The sequence below is a fragment of the Lacerta agilis genome, chromosome 2 (assembly GCF_009819535.1).
Source record: "Lacerta agilis isolate rLacAgi1 chromosome 2, rLacAgi1.pri, whole genome shotgun sequence".
In the NCBI taxonomy this organism is placed as follows: domain Eukaryota; kingdom Metazoa; phylum Chordata; class Lepidosauria; order Squamata; family Lacertidae; genus Lacerta; species Lacerta agilis.
Window position 1 is genome coordinate 35,791,366 of NC_046313.1, and position 16,351 is coordinate 35,807,716.

The following is a 16,351-nucleotide window of genomic DNA, read 5'->3' on the forward strand; positions in this document are numbered from 1 at the left end:
CCAGTCAGAGGCTGATGAGTTACCAGTGGCCCAAGTTGTGAGGTGCTATATAATTCAACAAGATGACATGTTATTATACAAAACAGGAGAAGAAATTTGGGTGAATGGTAAACAATATAAAGGCTTAAAAGACACAGGGTCTCAGATTAGTATCGTACATCCTGATTTATTAAAGCCAGAAGACTTTATTAAAGGCAAAACAATCGGTTTAAAAGGAATATCAAAACAGCCAGAAATCTTGCCAGTCGCATTAGTTAATCTGACATATAAACAATGGTCTGGAAAATGGCAAGTAGCAGTTTCACCAGAAATCCCAGCTCCAATGTTAATCGGGTGGGATTTACTTGACCATGTACAGAGTGCATTTGTAATAACTAGGGCACAAAAACTGCGACAGTTACCTCAGGAGGAAAGGCCTGATACAATTGCTGAACTGACACAAGATACAAGTATAATGCCAGTTACAAATAGTCAAGCAGCTAGTTTTGCAGCCAAGCAGAAACTAGATACAGATTTACAGAAATATTTTCAAGCCACAGCCGTGAATACAGTATTAACCCCTGAAAGCCCGGAGCGGTTTATAGTCAACAATGGGTTGCTATACAGAGAGATTCTTTTAAAGCCTAATAGAGGGGGTAATGAGATCCACAGGCAACTGATAGTACCTACTGAATTTAGAACCAAGATAATACAACATGCACATGGCAGTATCTTTGGAGGTCACTTGGGAATCACCAGAACCAAACAAAGGGTGTCCCAAAATTTCTTTTGGCCTGGGATGGGCAAGCAAATAAAGTTATTTTGTCGAACGTGCCATACTTGCCAATTACAAGAACAGTGCAAGGTTGCTCAACACAAACAGAAAGTTTGGTATGACAAAAAAGCACCTGAGAGATCTTTTGAGCCAGGACAAGATATTTTATTAATCAGATCAGTAAACAGTGACAAGTTACAACTGACACGGGAAGGTCCTTTTAAGATCATTTCAAAATTGAATGATGTAAACGATATAATTCAATACGGTGAAGGGAGGCGGGTCATGCATGTGAATATGATAAACCCAATCAAGTCACTAAACCATGAGCCCACTCTAGACTACAGTCGTCACATTGTTGAAAAAGCCTGTGATATTGGTAAAGGAGTGTCTACCTGCAATGTGACCAGTGACCTATCTGTGAGATCAGTTAGAACTACTAGTCAAATTTATGATAAACCATTCATCAGTTGGAAAGATAGAAAGAAAGACGTACTAGAAGTTATAGCTGGCATGGGGTCCCATCGACTTTCTATGAAAGTGAAAGTGTTTCCTACACTAGAGATTGTGTGGTGGGAGGATGGGTACCCTGCTGCTCATGCAACACAAATAAATGTCCAAAATGAATGTAGTTACACAGCATTAACAGGGCTACCACGTCAAAGGCATACAAAAGTAATCTTAAAATTGCTCGAAGTGGGAACTAATAAATCACTACAGACCAAAGATGAACTGACAACAAGGGAGATTGCTATGAGCAATAAGCAATCAAAGCTTTTTAGCCTACTTTCATTATGTGATCACGCTTGTCTAGAAAGCTTCCGCAAGCTGACTAAAAAAGAAGATATCCACAAACTTCTGAAAATAGTTCCCAGTGCATTTAAAAGCCAGACAACCAGTGTTTATGCAGCTTATGATGACCTGGAGATGTGTGTACAAGTCCGCGAGCTTAAACATTTAACAGAGATCCTGAAGGAGGGAGAGGTTGAACTAAGAGAGCTTTTGGCCCTGAGAAACAAGGACTCTACCCAGCTTGGGATCCACAATCGTTACAGACGCCTCGAGTGCAGGGATCGGCATGGGACTGTGTCATCTGGCCGAGAAAGACAGCTTACATCCCATCACGTATGGCAGAGAAAAGACTGGTGCCCAGAGAAAGATACTTCTTGCGACGGTTAAGGACGATAAGGAGCGTGAAAGGATCCTAAACATCATCGCAGACGCCTATTCATGAAGACCCAAAGACAAAGGTTAATGGACAGTTACGGCTTTTCTTGCAATAAAAGCCTAACGCTGCATGAACTATTGTATATAATGTGAAAAACCCAAATATTATGCCTGTATGATATGTGGAGTTAAGGTTAGTAAGCATAGAAAATGTTTATTTATGTTAATGTTTAAAAAATGTTGTTTGTATCAGAGGGATACTTTGGCTAGTAACTCCTCTGATACAAACCTAAAAAGGAGGGAGGTATGTGGAGAACTAGCCCAATGCCAGGTAGGGGTTAACTTTTCTGACAGTTAGAACCCTCAGGGGCGGGCTTAGCCTGGGTATAAAACACCCCTCCCAGTGGGCAGTAAGGCAGTTCGAGTTGAAGTGTGGGCAGGAGGAAGTTAGAGTGAGTTAAGTGCGGGGAGTTAGAGTTGGAGTTGAGCAGTGTGAGTCAAGAGATAGAGCTGGGAGTTTAGAGTCTTAGGTGGATGTTAGCAGAGAGGATAAAGAGATTGTGAAACGCGTTGTTATTGATATTTAGTTTACTATTAGAGGTATTAGGCCGGTATAGGACAACTGTTATAAGCTTATTGAACAACCTTTTATTTATCAGCAACCACAAGCTTTGTACGCAATAAACATCTTTTTAATTCACAATATCCTCGTCTGTGGTGAATGAAGTAAGCAGGATCCATGCTAGTAGTCTGAAGGGCTGCAGCTGGGGACTGTTTGTCGTTGGTGCAGCACTCATAGACCGTAAAACGTCCGGGGGTGGGCTGTACAGGGCGAAGGGCCCGCGACAGTCTGGATGCAGAAAGAATAAGGAATTGTTCTCCAAAAGCTAAGGAGTTGAAAAGTTTCCTTTCTTCCATTGGGGGATGGCGATTCTCATTCTTCTACCCTACTTTGAGAAAAGAGACATCATGGGAGGGCAAGAATGGAAGCGTTTTGAAGCCATGGTTAAAAGTGGGATATCTAGGGTTACCCTTGACAGCAGTGCATATTACCAGCCAGATAGGTCAAGGAGAGGATACCTTTGCCTCATTCCTGTAATCAATATGTGTCATCTTCTTTCACAAAGAAAAACATGAATGGGGGGGGGGGACACCCAGCATTTAATCTTTCCCATTATAGCAATTAATGTTTTGCTGCATTAGCTAATGAGAGCAGTTCACAGGAAGTATAAAGCCACTGCAGTCAGCATCACAGGTGACCTAGGAGTAAACCTGCTCTCACCACCAGCCAGTACTGACTTTACTGCCTGGGGCAGGGGGAGGTTTTGCCTTTGTCTCAATAGCATCATGAGCTGCAGTTCCCTTACCTCCTGCCACAGAAGTAAATGACTGTGTTCATTTATACAAGAGAATATAAAGCAGGTGCAGCTTTCTTCCCCCCAAATAAACCATATAATTATTGCCTCCAGGCCACAGGCTTTCAATCAGTGCCAATCAGTTGAACGGTTTTTGGAGCCTTTCAGTGAATAGTTCATTGACCACAAACAAATGACAATTATTGCTTATTGTGTACAGCATGCAGATTGATTCAACGTCAAGCTACATGCTGATGCTCAGCGGATCTCAACTACATTATGGGATGGCAGTGAATCAGTACATACCAGTGTATGACCAAGCTGGTAATCTAGACTCTAGCACATCCTAACTAATGGTGCAATCACATATCACAGGCCTACAACAGCTTTAGCATATACCTCATTTGCTTTCGGTGGTACAAAGTACCTTTCCTTGGGCTTCACAAAGTACCAGAGCTAAAGGAATAGCCATGGAGACAGCCAAATAAGAGTCTGAATTGAAGCACTGATGTTTTGTCCATATTGGGACTTGTTGATTCCGCCACTGAAGGGACTGAAAAGGCAAATACTGGAAAGTTGCTTGTAGTTTTGCTCAGTACTTTCAGTAGATGGTCCTAGACAGTGCTATTTTTCTAGAAAAAGAGGTGCCAGAATTCACCATGAACGCCTCCCTTGTTCTCTTAGAATAGCAATAACGCCCACCTGAGAGGTGCCGCAAATTCCAGCTGAAAAAAAGGCCTGATCCTAGGTTGCATTTTATAGTGCACTGCAAAATTATGTAGAAACACCCTGCCTAGTTTATTTAGTGTTTGATTCCACTCCCTGGTGGGAGAGGGAGGTTTTGCCTTTCCTTTTTATTGGTTTTTGCTGAGAAGTTAATTCTAAGAACATACGCAAATCACAACCAACCATCATAACAAACATCACCCAAAAATCCATGAGAATACAACGCTCATCGTTCACTTCTGTTTCCTCATTTTGCCCAGGCTCAGCTGAGTTGTTGTTGCTTTTCTCTGGCTGCATGGACATTGGGGGGGGTGTACACAGGTAGAAAGAGGTGTGCCACTGTGTATGCTAAAAGAACATTTTTTGTACAACATGTCCAAAAGATAGTAAACTAATGTTTAATCTTAATTAGGTGGATTTCTCCAGGACAGTCTGTACTGATGGAATGGACCCACCCCCAGCTTTCCCATAAGCATAGAAAAAAGGGGGGAAATGACAAGGCAGCCCTCAAGTATGAAGCATGCTGCATCAGAAGGCTCCTGCCGTAAAGTCAACGCAGAGTCTTTAATGCCCATGGAGTTTGGAACCTTTCATGGAATGCCAGAAAAAGCAAGTGTCCACCCTGAAAAGAGAATTCCTTGAGTGTGAAGCTCTGGCACAGAGGCAACCACTGTGCTCTTACTGAACATTTAAAGCATATCATTCCACACTTCAGTAACATAAAAGCCTCCTAAAGAAAATGCAGCACTGTGGGGTTTTTTTTGGGGGGGGGGGGTTATAGAAATGTGCCAGACAGATATAAAGATTTAGCAATATTTTAAAGTAAAAATGATGGGAGAAAAAAAACTTAGTGTGGCATCACATTGGCCTCAGTCATACAATCTCTCCTTCAGATTACTGTAAACCAGTCTTTTTCACCCTTAGGGACCCTAGATGCTGTTGGAGTGCAACTCCCATTACCCATGACCACTGGTCCTGCTAGCCAGGGATGATGGGAGTTGTAGTCCAGCAACATCTGGGGGCCTAAGGTTGGGGAAAGCTGCTGTAGGCTACGAAACTTGGATATCTGCCTAAATATAAGACTCCATCCCAAAGAAAGAAGTAAAAAAAATCAGTGTTAAATGTTTCAAGTGTTTACACAAAACATTGCTAAGATACTATCATAGAACAAAAGCAGAAGAAAATGGTTTGTAGAATACACAGAAAAGTAATAAATCAACCCACACTGTTACTTGTTCTGCATCTAGCCAAAGGAAAAAGGAAATGATAAGTAGATGACAGACTCATCAGAATAAACTGTACCAAATTTTATCTTCTCCTTTGATAATAACTGATGGAAGCAGTACTTTTGAAGCAGTACTTTTGGCACAGGCCATGTTTTGTCAGAGGGTGTCTGTCTTTACATAGTTTCCTCCTGCCGGAGAACTCACCAGAACCCAAGCATATTTATTAAAAGCACACAAAAAACTCTGCAATATTCTGGTGAAATTCAGTGGTTAAAACTCAATCTGATAGAGAGGCTGAGGCTTCTAATATATTTTAATCTGTGTGAGTTTCGTTCGAATGTGTTTGCTGCTTTAAAATTACTAACTGCCTTAAGTCTTCAGGATGAAGCAGACTATAAAAAAATGAAGAGGTGGGTAAACTTGAATCAGGTCTCAGCTGAATTGTCAGGCTCAGTTTTAAATGTTATATTAGAAGTAGTATGTTAATCACATGGCAGTTTCAGACCCAAGACCTATGAAGAAAGATGCAAATAAAACGAAGACTACAGCTGCATCCCCCTCTCCTCTTCCAATCATCTTGCTTCTATAGAAAGCAACAACTACAGTTTGGGTCAAGGCCAGCATCAGAAGAGCACCAGCACCATAGTCACCCTTCTTAAGTGGCAGCAGCAGCATCCTCCATGCAGGTGGATATCAACAGGTGGTGGTCCTGAGAATGAAACTACATTTTACAATAGGTCACGAAACAAATGATCCAACACAAATCAAGACTGGCCAAACTAAACATGACAGACATGTCTCTTTTCAATGGCCTGTCCATATATAAACAAGGAATTCAAAAGATCTTTTAAGAGTAAAAGCAGTTTACCCAGTCATTTTACAGGTAAAGCAAAATACTCTCCTGTTCACTGCTTTATATGGGAATGTGGCTGATCTCAAAGTTCACCTTGATCAACCTGACACACCTCGCTTGGCCTCAAAAGGTCTCCAAATGGAGGCACTTTTCAGGGGGCAGGGAACAGTACATTAGTCATGTGTACTCACTGCTCAACACAAGAAAAAAATGGGAACAAAGCTGAAAAACAGATACGGCTCTGCTTATAAAATGGTCTGTATTTTAGATGTTTGTTGGCACATAAACATATGAGAAACCAATCCTAACAGGGGGAAGATGTTGAAAAATCGTAACTTGAAGGAAAACTGCAATGTTGCTTGATGTTTTAATATGACAATATAAGGGAAGCTGGAACTTAGAAATCCATAAATTTGAGGGAAGTGGCATTGATTTGGTAAGTTTAACAAAGCACAATGGTGAGACAGAGAAATGGAAAAGCTCCTAGTTGTGAGCCAAAAGCAGGAATTAGGAGACTGAGTTTAAAGCTTTATCTTCTCTCTTCCTAGAGCTAGACTCCAGTTGTCACACAACGCTGCTCTCTGTTTTTATTGGCTCAGCTCCTTCCAAAAAGCAGAGTCAAAACTTTCTAAAGGGATTAAAAGTTTACTATTCCATTGTTAGCCTAAACTACTTCTGCAAGCGTAAATCTACCCAGGTATTATGCCCCGTAATTATTTTGTACTGTAAAAGACACGCCACAAAAAGACATAATAAAAAGACACACAAAGTGATATTTGCTTTGTGGCAGGTGGACTAAAGAGAGGAAATCCCTTTGTGTATTTCCGTATTTGTTACATAGCGTACAGTAACTGGCTTGGTGCCTATGCCACAAACAAAATCTTAATTAATCTACCTCACAATAAGTACAGCGCATGAATGTGGCCAAACCCAAGCATGGAACTCTGTGTTAATACAAACCGCTCTATTTTAGTCCTTAACTGCCACTGGAATAGGAATGAAGCAGTGTGACCGTTTACCAGAAAACTGTATCACAAAACAGAACAAACCCCCTGCAGTCTTAAAATTCATTGTATCTTGAAGTTGGCCTTGAATTCTTTGCAGCTGGCAGAAAGAAGAACAAACATTACTACATGCAGAGCACTGACACCCACAGCACTGAGCAGGCTGATCTCATGTGCCTGCATAATAACTGCAGTCCCCGGTGGCATTTTCAACTTGGAAAAGCCCAAGAGTCTGTTAACTGTTAACTACTGAGGGCCTTATTCATGAGACTTTTTATTCTGGGAAATGCCCTGAAAGCACAGCTTGTACTCTTCCTATGGAAAGAACCCTTCTATCGTCTACAGATTTACTAAATACACTTCCCAATAATATTTTATGCTCAATAGCTACACATAGCCAAGACAGGGCAGGTAAAAGTGAAATCAGAACTAAATGTACAGAATGGTATAAAATATCAAGTTTGATATTTCTCCTCCTCCTGCATGCATGCATGCACATCATCCCTTCCCAACATTCACGCCAGTTTTAAATTAAAAAACAACATCCAGTGCAATGCTTTGTGTCATTGATCTTCAATTTGAGACAGTGATCCAACTGGCTAAGCATGTTCATAATTGTAGTATTATGTTTAGGGGTGTGTATATCATTTTATTTTTTCTTTGAATTTATTGTCACACCAGCAATTGAAATACCACATATGGAAGATAATAAAGATTCTTATGGGCTTGCCCAGCAAGGTAATCTGCCAAACTGCTTGAATTTTGTATTACTGTTAACCTTTATGTTTCACCTTGTGGACCATTTGGGGGGAAAGGTGGCATAGAAACCAACTCCCTCCCCTCAAAACAAAAAACAACAACCCATGCAGTGATTTCTCACTATTAATATTTCCCCTATTACAATTACAACAACTACTACTACTACAACAAAGCATTTTCCTTTCTAAAAATGAACCATGGATTCAAGTTTTGTCCAAATACTTATTGCACCAGACTCTACTTTTAGTTCTCTCTTCATTTTGGTCAAAATGACCAACACAATGCAGACACACAATGTACATTAGCTGACGCTCGATGTTTTCAGCTCCAAATGATTTCTATAAATTAAATAGGAACTTCAGGAACAGGAATAATAGAAAATCTACACGCAAAGAAAAAATAAAAAACCTGTTCAGAAGCAACTAGTTTATTTTCCCACATTAATTAAGAAAGAAACAGTAAACAAATTTTGTAAGTGAAACTTTAGATATAGAAATCATGTAGGATAATGCTGCACTCTGATTACAGCTTTCCTAACAAGCAAAGCTATTAATAAATTACGTTCTTCAATTTGTTCTATTTTTGGCTTTAAACATACTTAAGGACTCAGTTCTATAATATACATTCTAACAGTTGTGTAAGGAGGGCAGATATGTTCTCCAAGCTCCACAAAGTAGCTACTGTTAGAAGGCTGCTTAAGAATTAATTGACTCCATATGCAAATGAAAGCCCCATCAATCCTATCTAGCTTCCTGTTCTGCAGTTAAAATTGACTAATACTCTTTAAAACTGCCACTCTGTGTATTCCTCCTCAGTGCATTCTTCAACCTCCCTCATATAAATAAGACTTCGGGGCGAAATAATTTCAATATGCCTGACAAAGCAATGTTCCTGAAAAGACCAATTAGTATACAGTATATGGTATTTTTTAAGTATAAAACAAATTTCCTTTTATTGTTTCATAGTGAAAATGCTTCAGACAAGAATGCTGCTCTTACTGGTATCACAATGTGAAATTGATATAATTTCTATAACATCCACATTGAATTTTGATATAAAATAATATAACCATGCAGATATTTAAGGGTTGGTTGCATATTCCCACTCCAATTGCCTGTATTGATTCTCCCTCGCAGTGTCCTTTCCTCTGGCCTATAAAGCAGCTACAGTATTCACTAATCTCATTTTAAGGACTGCAGATTCCTTAAAGGGTGGGGAACTTGTGGCCCTCCAGATGCTGTTGGACTACAACTTTCATCATCCAACGGCCAATCTGGCTGGGGCTGTTGGGGACAATAGGTTCCCCACCTCTGCATTAAAGATATGCATGCATCATGACACCACACTGCCAACTCCATACTGCATCTAAGAAACCTCTGTCAATCTAGTATGGGGAGAGACAAGTCCATCAGGGGGTGAGGCATGGGTAGTTAACAGAATAGGTGTGTTTTCACATATGCTATAGATTCAATATGTCTACACTCTCTCCTACTTCATTAAATTGGCTTGTTTGAGACAAGCTAATGCATCACACTCTGCATGTGTTCCTCTTCTTCTTTAAATATTTGTTTATTGAGGCTTTCCATTAAGTATTGAGAAAGCAGATAATGTAAGAACCCAATAACGTAAATATGCACATTAGCTGAAACATAAATTAACGAACATTTCTTCTGTATGTGTCAACTTAAAAGTGGATATCCTCGGATAGGAGTCAGTTCCTGTGAACAGCTAAGTTCAGGTATGCATATTAGTAAACCCATATAAAGCTCCACCAACTGTAGCAAAGGAGTCTTTTCCAAATGGAGAAGGAGATGCTAAACCAACCTGCCCAAATCAGCAAGGGGTGATGGTAGTTAAAAATCCTGGAGGTCACCAGGTTGAGGAAGGCTGTGCTAGGCTGTTGCTTTTCATGGCCCTAACACATAATTCTGGCCTCACGCTTATACTGAAGGAAAGTCTCTATGACTGCAATTGCAAATCTACCTTAAATATTACTCAAATACTGGCCAAAAATCATCTAAAAGCATTTTGCCAGCAACCAGCAGGCCTCGGACAGAGTAAGACTATGGGCAAAGTCGTATTATCTTATTTTAAACATAAAAACATTCCAAAGAAGAAAGAAGATTTTCTTTGGAAATAGTTTTGATCTAACCTCCAACGCTGAGCTATTTTTCAGGCTTCAAAATTATCTGGCCTTTATCAACTCCAAATGGGAAAACATGCCCTTTGCCAATGACACATATTGTCAGCTAAGCATTTTGGCAGGGAGCGGAGGCCCAAAGAAAAATAAAATTCTACATTTCCATTATTATTCTACAATTTGATCCACAGACGTTTTACCGTCATAAAGTGAAGGCTTGAGCGGGACTGTTTAGCACTAGTTCATAAAGGTCAATGAAATGTCATGCTATTTTATTTCCTGTGGGTGATAATCCAACATCGTGGTAGCTGATGAAATGGAATCCCCCTTCCTCCCCTACTCCCTGCAGCCCCCACACCCGCCCATTCTGCTCCAGAGGACTCCATTTAATTATCATAGACAAATGCTCTTGATAGACCTATCCTGCTACAACCACATCTTACGCACTGTGTGCTACCCTGTCTTTGGTTGGTCATGCATCTACTGCCAATCAATTTTGTTAGATGCTCCTAAGATCTTGTGTTGTGAGAGGGGGAGAAAAGGGTCTCTACCCAGTTCACTTTAATCTATTTATTATATGCAAAAGGTCATGTAAAAAAAAATCACAAAGAAGTCTCCTAAGCAAACCAGGTTTATTATTATCACACTCTGGACTTCCTACAATTCTCTGCCTCCTAATTTATAATATAACCAGTTTTGAAGCTTATCCTCAATTTTCCAGTATGCCAGCTAGCATCTTACATGGTGTTATATATAGAAACTTGGGCTTAGTTAAGTAACCAACATGTCAAGAAACTGCTTCATAAATACTTCTTCAAGGAAGTTAGATGAGTACACAATACTCTTCTGAAGAGTAAATTATAAACAGAACTATTCCTTTAAGTAAGGTATTAGTCTCATCCCTTAAAGTTAGCTATATTCTTTACAACATAATCGATTTACACCAGATTGGAAAAAAATTAACATACCACTGCACTGGAAAACATTGTAGGTAGAAGTATAGAGCCCCAGCATGAATGAATCAACAGGGTTACACTGGTTTAACTCCACACCATTGCAAGAAGTGAGAGTAGGCAGTGCTGATTATTTGTCACAGAAGTGGCAGGAGAGGAGCAAGACGAGCTGGTGGGCCACTGTAGCTTCCTCGGAACGAGGGTCACATTTCAAATGACAGCATAAAACTAAGCTAGCAACATGTGCTTTGGCTGCAAAGGGAAGTTCAACCTTCATTCTCTGCAATGACACCATACTCTCAACTTTTGTATTGTTATTTGTCATGACAATATTTGACAAACCGGATTCAGAATCTGACACAGGTATAGCATGGGGAACCTATGGCAATCAGCCCAAATTAGATCCACCAGTGGGCTAGAATCTGGCCCATGGGGCAGTTTGACCCCAGTCATGCCCACCTGCCCTACACCTGACATGATTTGTGAGGCATGTAAAGCTATGGCTAGAAAGGAACAATTGGGAGCACTTTTTAAATTTGGCACCAAATGCCTTCATACAGGAGCTCCAAACACAAGACCCCAAGTGGAGCAGATCCCTAACATAAGGAGGTCTTCTGTTGCACGGTTGACTTTAATTCAAGTCAGGGTAAAGGTAAAGGTAAAGGGACCCCTGACCATTAGGTCCAGTCGTGTCCGACTCTGGGGTTGCGGCGCTCATCTTGCATTACTGGCGGAGGGAGCTGACGTACAGCTTCCAGGTCATGTGGCCAGCATGACAAAGCCACTTCTGGCAAACCAGAGCAGCGCACGGAAATGCTGTTTACCTTCCCACCGGAGCAGTACCTATTTATCTACTTGCACTTTGACGTGCTTTCAAACTGCCAGGCGGGCAGGAGCTGGGACCAAGCAACAGGAGTTGACCCCGTCACGAGGATTCAAACCGCCGACCTTCTGATCAGCAAGCCCTAGGCAAAGGCTAATTCAAAGACTTCCAGGGAAATGATTGCTTTTCTTTGGAAGCACAGCATGAACTCAAATGAACTGTGTCCTCCCGATTCTTTCCTCTGAAATTAAAACGTGTGATGTCATGGTGATATCAGGTGATTGTGACACAAGAGCAGCTCAGAACCTGGTCCACCAGCCAGAACTTATTCTCCACTTTAGTCCTTTCATTTTCTCATTTGGGCCACTGAAGTTGTATCTCAGTGAGTAGATATGAATGAACTACATGACTCCTTTAGCTCAACAGATAGTAAGAACATAAAAATACACAAAAGTAAACAAAAGTATTGAACAGACTTGGACAAATATTTAGCTGTACACTAAACAACCCCAAACGTGTATCTACGACCACCACCACAACCACCGTTTTAACATGGCATGAAAATTATTCACCCCTGCAAAATCTTCAGTAGGCTCCTCTCGCAATTTATTATCTCATTCTGGCGTCAGGCAGTCTCTCTGCTGTCTGATGGGCATAGTGAATTCTTCTATTCAAATCCAACATGCTCTTAAGGAGTCCCTTACAAGTGTCTGTGCCTTTTGGAAGCTTAATAAATGAGATTTCGATGAAAAAGCCTTGCAATGTGACGGGCAAGACAGTTAGTAAGATAGTACACTAAGAAAGCAAGAGAGTCCTGTTTTGGTTCCAGTAAGTAAACCTGAATGGGGGTTGCAGTTAGATTACACCACTAGCATGCCGTTCACCTTCTTATGCACCTTAACGAAAAATGTTGCTGAAGCTACTAATAGTTATATCAGTAGATAAGCAAACAGAGGAGAGGCAGTGTTAGAAAATGCAGCCAGCTAAGTCAAAATTTTTGCAAACTAAAGTGGAAAAGGAGGGAGAGATCAGCGGGGGTGGGGGTGGGAGTTGGACCATGACTGACAAAACCATATAAATTATCAGCATTTGGAAGACACACAACACTAAGAACCTTTCAAAACCAGGAAGGAAGCATCTATATGGTATTGCCTGAAGTGGGAAATCCCAGAAAACAAGGCAGAATAACAATATGTAGTATATAAAGGGAAGTACCAGCACACATGTAATGTTCCCTCCTTTCAAGTAGAAAATCCACCACTTGTTTCTTCAGCTAGCTTTAACCACATGTCAGGCATATACTGGCACTGACATCAACCACAATTAACCCTAACTAGCTTTCTGTTTCAAATCCTAAGGAAAACTCCAAAAATAACCACAAAGAAGGCCAGTAAACTACAGCAAGGGGAATGTTCAGGCTGGTGGGGGTGGGGAGATACCGGAACAAGGGAGTGCATAATTCCACATTTACTGTATTTCTTTGACCACTGTTGAAGGACTTGGGAATAGGGATGGATGAGAAATTCAATTCAGTTTGCATTTAAAGTTAAATTTATGAAATTCACGCTTTCCAAAACAACAGAACTGAAACACGGCCATCTTTCAAAATTCACACTTCTCTGAAATTTGCTATGCAGTTCTCCAACCCAAGTATGTTCACAAAAATGCTTATATTAGGGGAACGTGTGCATAAAAATGAATACATTGGTGACAATAAGATGCATATGCATTATATTAGCAGAAACTGCTTCTCAGCTGTTTTCATAAACTTCTAATGTACCCCTATGAGCCTGTTTCCTTCCAACTCATGTTTACCATGCCCATAGTTATCTGCATCTCAACCTATCCAGCTATTTATGCTTCTTCCCTCTTGTGTTCAAGCATGACACCATGTCCTGCTTCTCAAAAAGCACTCTATTGACTCTTAGGTTACCCTCTAATTATCCACTCTATATTTCAACACTTTATCATATTGCATATTTGCCTATGAACTCTGCCCTTCAAACTCTTAACACCCAACACCAAGAAGCCTCTTGCTCTATAACGCAAGGAAGCCCATTCTCCTTTGTTGCCCCATCCCCAGGAACAGAACATATTCCTTGAACATGTGCATACCACCAATTCTTTGCCTTTCTGCAGAGTCTTTGGCTTATCTCTTTAACTCATTCTCAGATGTAACCAAAATTGAAGTACACGTAACTGCATTTGTCTATTCTACATTCCCTTGCATTTCCCCCCTCCACAATAATCCATTATAAACTGTAATTTCCTTGTGAACTGTTCATTTTTGCCTATGAAATGATGTCAGGCACCATATACTAGGGTTGAAGGATCAGTCTACTTTGGTCCTTCTCACTTTCAACATGTATTCTCCCCCAAGTCCATGCTGTCCTGTTTTCATTTCTATTTTCTTTTTCTTTTTTTTAAGCCTGCATATTTAAAATCTGCAATTTAATTCATATAAAATATGTTAAAATAAAAAATACATCCCCCTATAAAATCCTCAGAAAAGAATGCTCCCTCCCTCCCAGCAACACTTGCAGCTGTGTTTTTAATGTGCAAGGCAGCAGCCATGCCAACAGTCCGGATTTCTAGCCACTAGGAGTGTCCATTGCACATTTTTAAGAGGAATGGAAAAGCTTAAAGGCAATCCTCACTTTCTAAAAACTTTGACGTGCATAGATAAGACCATGGTAAGCACTGCTCTAGGTTCTTGTATAGCTAAGATTGATTCTTTTCAGATAATGAGTCTATGACATATTGAAGTTAATTACAGGGGTAGGAAACGCAAAACATTTTGCTATTTAATCACTGTTGTCCATGCACTGGCAACCTTCATGGCTTACTTACCGTGGGCTCGATGTGAGGTTGCCCTTGAAGTTCAGTTAGAAGCTACAGCTAGTGCAAAATGTGGCAGCTCGGCTGCTCAATGGGGCAAACCAATATCACAATGTTATCATACACATTTATGGTGAGACCAGGGCTTTTTTCCAGCTGGAACTCAGTTCCAGGAACTCTCAGGTGGGCGCCATTGACATTATTTTTCTAGAAAAATAGCACTGGGTGAAGCCACACATGGACTACTGGTTACCTCACATGAAACAGTATAATACATAGCTGGACAAGAACAACCAACATGATCAAGGGTAGACAGCAACTCCCCTACGAGAGCAATTCCCCTACAACATTTGTGGCTTTCCAGTTTAGAAAACTTGAGTAAGGGAGGATCGTTGTACAGTAATGGTGTACAAAATGATGAACAGCATGGGTAAATGCTTTTGTCTTTTGCTCTTAATGCTAGAGTCTGAGGTCACCCAACGAAGTTGAATATTCAAAGACTCAAGACAGCAAAAGGAAGTACTTTGCCACACAGCAGCACATCGCTAAACTATGGAATTTGCTCCCACAATATGGAGCAGTGAACACCAACTATGAGGGCTTTAAAAGGCAGTTAGCCTTATCTTCCTTGAATCTGTCTATCAGTGGCTATCATTTATGATTGCTCTACTACCTCCAGTATCCAAGGTGGTAGGCCTTGGGCTGTCAGTTGCTGAAGAGCATGAGTGGGGAGAGTACTGTTGTGCTCATGTCCTGCTAGTGTGTTTTCCAGAAGCATCTGATTGGCCACTGTGAGAAGTGAATGTTGGTCTAGCTGCATCTCTGACCAGGTGCTACAGAGCGCTTCATATGCCCTTAACAAATGTGTGCTTTTGTCTAGAAGCTCAATAGAGGGGGGTTCCTTTTGATGCCCCTACAATAACCTGGTAACCTTAATTCTGTCATTGCTTAATGTTCATTTTGCATCCGTAATGTTTCATGAAATATTTAAGTTTCCTTGATAAAAAATGATTCATGAGGCTACATAAAAAGTCAGAGGACTTCACCAATTTACCATGTAAATTGACTCCTATATGTCACAATCAATAGAAGACCAGGCAAAGGCCATATCTACTTCCCACACTGGTCATTAAATTTAATTCATATACTTAGCCAAGATATTTAATCTCACAGTATCATCATTTCATAAACACAGATGTTAACTTTTCAAGTACTACATGAGTAGGAGGGCTTTAATTGACCAAACTACAATATGCTTCTAACATCCATGTTCCATACTCAAAACCACAAATGATAAAAACCAAAACGGAATATTGTTTTAGATAATGTATGTGCCATCATCTATTTTATTGCCAACTGTTATGTCTGTCCCCTCTGTTTTTTAAAAAAGCATTTGCCATAAACATGATGTTTTGAAGCAAGTTTATATGATCCCTGAAAACAAGCCTAAATAAATAAATATCGGGAGGGGTACTGTTCCTGAAAGATAAATGCTATAATGCAGGCACGTCCAATAGGTAGATCGTGATCTACTGGTAGATCACTGGCTCCCCCTAAAGAAGCTAAACAACTCTGGTTGCCCTAAAAAAAGGTAAACATTTTTGCCCTGCACTACCCAAAAATGGGGCTTTCCTCCTCCCTAAAAAAGAGCTCAACAACTTGAACCCCCAAAAAGGGGGTAGATCACTGTCAGTTTTTAACTGTGAGTAGATCGCAGTCTCTTGGGAGTTGGCCACCCCTGCTATAATGCAAA

The 16,351-nt window shown here is 40.5% G+C and overlaps 1 protein-coding gene across 1 annotated transcript in view; it reads right to left on the minus strand.

The window, feature by feature from the left end:
- Positions 1 to 6,358: 6,358 nt before the first annotated feature.
- LOC117041122 (UDP-GlcNAc:betaGal beta-1,3-N-acetylglucosaminyltransferase-like protein 1) overlaps positions 6,359 to 16,351 on the minus strand; it is a 60,228-nt gene continuing 50,235 nt past the window's right edge. The window contains exon 7 of the mRNA XM_033139517.1: positions 6,359 to 7,185. Within this exon, the coding sequence (XP_032995408.1) occupies positions 7,051 to 7,185 (135 nt within the window). The 3' untranslated portion in view covers positions 6,359 to 7,050. The remainder of the gene's footprint in view (positions 7,186 to 16,351) is intronic.